The sequence below is a fragment of the Sturnus vulgaris genome, chromosome 1, assembly GCF_052056855.1.
Source record: "Sturnus vulgaris isolate bStuVul1 chromosome 1, bStuVul1.hap1, whole genome shotgun sequence".
NCBI classification, from domain to species: domain Eukaryota; kingdom Metazoa; phylum Chordata; class Aves; order Passeriformes; family Sturnidae; genus Sturnus; species Sturnus vulgaris.
In genome coordinates, this window is record NC_142243.1 from 94,377,939 (window position 1) to 94,384,336 (window position 6,398).

General features: G+C 45.5%; 1 protein-coding gene across 1 annotated transcript; it reads left to right on the plus strand.

Moving 5' to 3' along the window:
* Positions 1–760: 760 nt before the first annotated feature.
* On the plus strand, positions 761–6,058 carry IRX1 (iroquois homeobox 1). Its single transcript, XM_014875143.2, has 4 exons — positions 761–1,039; positions 3,604–4,618; positions 5,198–5,270; positions 5,652–6,058. The coding sequence occupies exons 1-4, from the start codon at positions 776–778 to the stop codon at positions 5,707–5,709; spliced, it is 1,410 nt and encodes a 469-aa protein (XP_014730629.1). The 5' UTR covers positions 761–775; the 3' UTR covers positions 5,710–6,058.
* Positions 6,059–6,398: the final 340 nt, after the last annotated feature.

A 6,398-nucleotide genomic window follows, 5' to 3' on the forward strand; every position in this document is an offset into this window, starting at 1 on the left:
CAATGTTGGACAGCTGTAAAATCGTGTAGACAGGTTGTCATACAGCAGTGGGGGCTTTTCTGAAAGGAGCCCATTGCTAAACATTAAATACACTGGGAGCAGAGCAGAGCAGCTGCGCGGACACACGCACGCACGCACACACACACACGCACTCGCAGCGCGCAGCCGAGCGGCCCGGGCTGGGCTGAGCACCACGTGCTGCGCCGAGGGGGGCGGCGGGGCGGGCGGGGGGCGCGGGGCGGCGCTTCCAGCTCAAGTGGGTGCCAATCAAAACATCAACTTCAAATTGTATCTGAAAGATCAGCCTAGGACCTAAGGGCAGACACATCAGTTGGAGCTCAATTGTTGATCAGATCACATCTAAGGGATTTAGGAGCACAGAAGAGCCGAGATTTGAGGAAAGACACCCCACTGAATCCTGCCACACTCCTCCTCCTCCTCCTCCATACCTAGGGTGCAATATATATCTGACAGAAAGAAATCAGAACGAAAAAAGAAAATTATCGGCTCGATTTCTTTTCTCTCGCCCTGCCTGACTCCAGTAAAGAAGGGGGGAAGGAAAAAAGAGAGAGAGAGATCCAGAGAAGCCCGGGTTTGTTCTGCTCCCCTCCCCGGCTCTTCAGCAAGCTCCCTCCTCCCCCTTTCTTTTTTTTTTTTTTTTTTGTACAATTCCTTCCCCCCCCTTCCCCCCTCCTCCTTTTTTTTTTTATATCTCTGCCGCTTCTGCCGCTGCCGCCAGTGCTGCTGCCGCCGCCTCGGTGTCCGCGCCCCGGAGATGTCCTTCCCCCAGCTGGGCTACCCGCAGTATCTCAGCGCCAGCCAGGCGGTGTACGGGAGCGACCGGCCCGGGGTGCTGGCCGCCGCCGCCGCAGCCGCCGCCGCCGCCGCTGCCGCCTCGGGCCGGCCCGCGGGCGCCGAGCTGGGCAGCGGCTCGGCCGCTGTCACCTCGGTGCTGGGCATGTACGCCAGCCCCTACAGCGCCCCCAACTACAGCGCCTTCCTGCCCTACACCGCCGACCTCGGCCTCTTCTCGCAAATGGTGAGTGAGCAGCGCGCTGCCCCCCGCGCTCCGCCGAGCGCGGCCGCGGAGGCCGGGGGAGCCGGGGCGGGCGGAGGCTGCGGAGCCCAGCGCGGGGGGCGGCTGCGGGGGCGGCTCAGCCCGCCGGGGAGAGGGAAGCGTGGCTGCCGATGGGTCTGCGGGGGAGAGAGCGGCTGGGGGTCGCGGGCTCCGTCTGCCCGCGAAGCGCCCCATCCTCCTCGTCGTTCCAGCCGGGCAAAACTCCTCCGAGTTTGCCTTGGCGGTGGAACCGCTAATCAGGGCTCCTGCCTCCGTACTGTCGGCTTTCCCTAGCAACTCGGCTATTTTTTGTTTTCTTTCTTTGTTGTTATTGGTGTTGTTGTTGACGGGTGATATTGTCGGTCCTGCTGTTTCACTGAGCTTTCCAGCGCGCTCCTCTTTCCGCTTGGTACTTTTCTTTGCCGCTGAGCAATAAAAACAGGTTCCGTCCGAAAGGCCGAAGTGTCGGTACCTGGGGCGCCCGTTTATTTCAAGGCATTTTCCTTAAGCTTTGAAAATGTCCCGTTCTATTCCTTGAACTTTTCATACTCTGATTATGGCGGGTATCATAGATGGGATTTGCATGAAACGAAAGAGGGCATCTACATCCCATTATAGTCATAGAGTCAGAAACGCGTATCGGCGTTATTTCTAAGATAAATTGTCGCCACCCAGACTGTCCTCAGGATCAATTTCACATTTTCTTAAGAATGTAATAGTTAGAAAGTGAAACATTTTTTTAAAAAACTAACTGTTTTTATATCCGGCGTCGTTGAAACGTTTTCGTTGCTGGTTCACCAAAATTCTTGGCGGCGCTACGCATAGGTTCCACTTCATTTTCTAAACGTTCCTCTTTTCTTTCCCCCGCCACATAAAAGTGTGAATATTTCTAACTGAATGCATGCAATGCAAAACTTGTTAGGGTTTTTAATACGTATGTGTAAACAAATAGGAAAATACGCTGTTGAACAAGGGACAGCATTTGAAAAGAGATCATTTTTGTACTGCAAACATTTCCTATAAAGTCACTTTTAACAGCATGCATTTCCTACTTTTTTTTTTTAACCTTGATTTTGGAAATGCAGTAAAAGTTGAGACAGAAGCAATTCACAGAGTGATTCACAAGTGGCTTCTTCAAAAGAATTCCCAACAGAGTTTATACAAAAAAAATATAATTTCAGCAACAATAACAAAAGACAGACGAATAAAGGGAGTGCAGAAAGCCTACTCTGTAACACATTGCAAAAATTACATCGGGCTACTCTTTGTGTATAAGCGGTGTCTCTGAAATTAAAATACATGGTCCTTAACTGTTTGACAAAGTTAGATTAGTTTCTTCTCAAACATTATTAAAGAGGTCCATTTCTAAGGCTGACATAAATTATGACATAGCAATACGAAGAATGTATTTCTGGACTAGGCAAAAAAACCAAAACAACAACAACAAAAAAAGCGAGATCGTAATAGAAGAAATAAAGAAAGAAAACTGCTTGAAATGTTAGCTATTTTGGAACAGTTCCCGTTCCTGCTCGCAAAGTACCCTGGTATTTTATTACAGTGATTAACCATGATGGTGATATTTTGAAACAAATTCTAAATTTCTGAACACTTGTAAATCAAGAACTAAAATATTAGGTTAATATCTGGACAATTTGAGGTAATAATGAGGCCTAATGAGGTTGCTAGAAAGATAAAATGTTATTTACCAAAACACCTGATGGGATAATTTGACTTGCTGTGTTTTACTACTGATGATAAAAAGAATATTGATTGCAAATAAATCACCGTCTCTAAATGCTTGTAAACAACTTGTGTTTGCTCTGGTCAGATCAAAGTAAAACTTATGAGATAAAGTGTCTACATATCTATATTCTACAATTCGTGGATCAGTTTTCATTCCAGAGTTTAAAGGCTTTTCTAACAGTTAGAAGTTAATGTTTTACTCCAGAATCTTGGTGTTTGATTTGGGGAGCGAGGATGGTAGTGTTGGCATGTGCGTGGAAAATCTTTCACATTGTAAGTCTCTCTCTTAGTACTGAAGTTGTGCATTCATCTCCCCAGTCTCGTTTCACTAGGAGCAAAAATAAAGAATGCTCTGCATGCATTTCTAACGTCCTCCTGGATACTTTGCAGATAAATGCGGCGCTATGCGCGGGCATTAGTTTGTAACTGCGGTGTAGTACCTGTTCTACGTGCCTGATAATTTCAAGGGCACAGTAAATTTTCTCGCCGAGGAATAGGCGAAGTTGCTGCGTTTCCATCGTTTGGGTTGGTTTGCGGAGAAAATACTCATTATGTCTGTCAGAGCCCCGCTCAGCACCCTTCTTTCCTTTCCCTGCAACAAGGGGGAATCATTTGGGAACACCTCTCTGTATGACCTAAATGTGAAGAGCCTGGAGCGGGCAGGGCCGAATTTGGCTGTGAAGACCCTTTGCACGGCTGAAAGGCGTATTCCGGCTCCCGGAGTAGCCTATTCAGGTCTGTTAGAGACGCTAACGAGATAATTGATGTGCTTTTTCCTCTCCGCTTGTCTGAATGTGTTGCAGGGCTCCCAGTACGAGCTGAAAGATAATCCGGGTGTCCACCCTGCTACCTTTGCTGCTCACACTGCTCCCGGCTATTATCCCTACGGACAGTTCCAATACGGGGACCCGGGGCGGCCCAAAAATGCCACTCGGGAGAGCACCAGCACCCTCAAGGCCTGGCTCAACGAGCACCGCAAGAACCCCTACCCCACCAAGGGCGAGAAGATCATGCTGGCCATCATCACCAAGATGACCCTCACCCAGGTCTCCACCTGGTTCGCCAACGCCCGCCGGCGGCTCAAGAAGGAGAACAAGGTGACCTGGGGCTCCAGGAGTAAGGACCAAGAAGATGCAAACCTCTTCGGGAGTGACAATGAGGGGGACCCCGAGAAGAATGAAGATGATGAGGAAATTGACCTGGAGAGCATAGATATAGATAAAATCGATGAGAATGATGGGGAGCAGAGCAACGAGGAAGAGGAGGAGAAGCCCGAGCTCCTGAGACAAAGCAGCGAAGAGGAGCATTTGGAAAAGGAGAAGGATTTGGCACTGTCAGGGCCTGAAGGGCTGAAACCCAAAGATGCACTGGCCATGGTGAAGGAAGGCTCTGACAATAACACGAGAATCATCAGTCCTGGGGGACCGAACAATTTACAGATGCCATCTCACAGCAAACCCAAGATTTGGTCTTTGGCAGAGACAGCAACCAGTCCTGATGGTGCCCTGAAATCTTCTCCTCCTCCGCCCCCTCCTCCCCAGGTTAACCACACTTCTCCTCAGATTCAGCATCCCGCTTTTCTCCCAAGCCATGGACTCTACACATGCCAGATTGGCAAATTTCACAACTGGACAAATGGGGCTTTCCTCACTCAGAGTTCCCTTCTAAATGTGAGGTCCTTTTTGGGAGTAAATCACCACCATGCCGCTCATCACAATCACCACCTCCAGGCCCAGCAACAATCTTCTGTTTTAACAGCAACCCTGGGAGCTCTAAACAGCGAAAAACCTTCAGAGAGGACCAGTCCCAAACACATAGGTAATTAATGCATCAGGCTTCCACCTCTCCCTCCACCCCCAACACATGCACGTGAACTTCTCCTTGAGGAATGGTGTCACACTGGTGTAACTGATTGCTTTTAATGGAGCTACAGTTTACTCTAGCGTTGATTTCCGGCCCCCCACCCAGCGTGTTGGTCACATACATTAAGCACATTTCATGTGGCCTATTACATTCTCACCCTATACGTCCATCAGGTAAGATGAAAATTCGGGAACAGCACAGTGAAACATATAGGTTTGAGCTTTCCTTCCCTCTCTCATGACCCTCATCTCCCAATAATTTCAATGGCAGGAAATAAGGTGTCAAGGAAAGCTTGCAGACTACTTAAATACTGAAAGCAGGGTATAGCACTGTACATACATACACATGTATCTGCGCACTTCTGAACAGGAGGGTGAGAGGGAAGTGTGTTCTCTGCACAGTGTCCAGATTCTTACTGTTGTTATTCTAAAATGGTTCTCCTTTTTTTTGTTTGGCTTTTTTTTTTCTTTTCTTTCTTTTTTTTTTTTCTTTTTTTTCTTTTTTTTGTTTTGTTTTATTTTTATCTCCTTCTAGAAAGAGAAAATGTACCAAGAACTGATTCCCCACCCCAGCCGCTAAAATCGCCCTTCCAGCCTGTCCGTGACAAGTGAGTTTGTTTGTTTGTTTTCACTGTAGGAATGCTACTTATGTGAAGCAGTGTTTGAATAATAAAGACTAATTATAACACCTAATCATCACCATAATAATACATACAGACAATGAGAACAGCACAGGAGTTGCCCTAATCTTTTCAAACTTAGACTAAATTGCAATTGTACATAGCCAGACTAACTTTTCTAAAACTTAACAGATCTCAAAGATCTTGTGTTAATTACACCAGAGACAATGATTTCTGTGAGATTATCTATTACTAAGATGCTATAGCAATAGAGAGGCAATTAAAAAAAAAAAAAAAAAGATACTTTTTTTTCCTGAAAGATTGTTACGTCTTTTTTTTTTTTTTTCTTCCTCCCTTCCTCCCCTGCAGCTCTTTGGCTCAGCAAGAGGGAACACCGAGAATTTTAACAGCTCTCCCTTCTGCTTGATTAAATGATTTGGTGAAAAAATATTACAGAGACTGGTATTAAGGACAGAAAGAGAGAAAAAAAGGAAACGGTGTAAACGACTCCCATCAATCTCTTTTTGCAATAAGGTGGTGCAAATCCGTAAAAGCATTACACAAATCTGTAGATGGATCCCCTTCCTCATTGTACCATTTCAGATCGTGTTATTCTAACCATTCTTGGATTATTTGTTTGGTAAATGTTTCCCATGTGTTTGTGGTTTTCTTTTTTTCTGTATATAGAGTGATTTCAGATTGTAAATAACACTTCAGCAAAACTTGTCTAAATCATATATTTTTGTCTAATAAACTAAATGAAATTATGAACTCTCCTCAGGTATGTATTCTGTTGTTACAGATCTTATACGTATATTAGAAATCTATTCAAACATTTATAATTTGTTTTTTAAAAAGTCTCCTTTCAAATCTCCTCCTTTGGGTAACTGAAACTTAAAGTAGCAAATCCAAGGTATTTTTCCGAAAACAAGCTGCTAGTTTCCTTTTTCATACAGGCAAATTTACAAAGATGAGTGAAGCTGGTTCTTGCCTTAGTAGTATTAAAGTTATTTTTTAAATTGTGGTGATTCATATGTGTTCTGTAGTATCCATTTTCCAGACATAAATGGACCTGACTTCCATTTAGGCTGCAAAATAGTTTCTTAAAACTGAAAG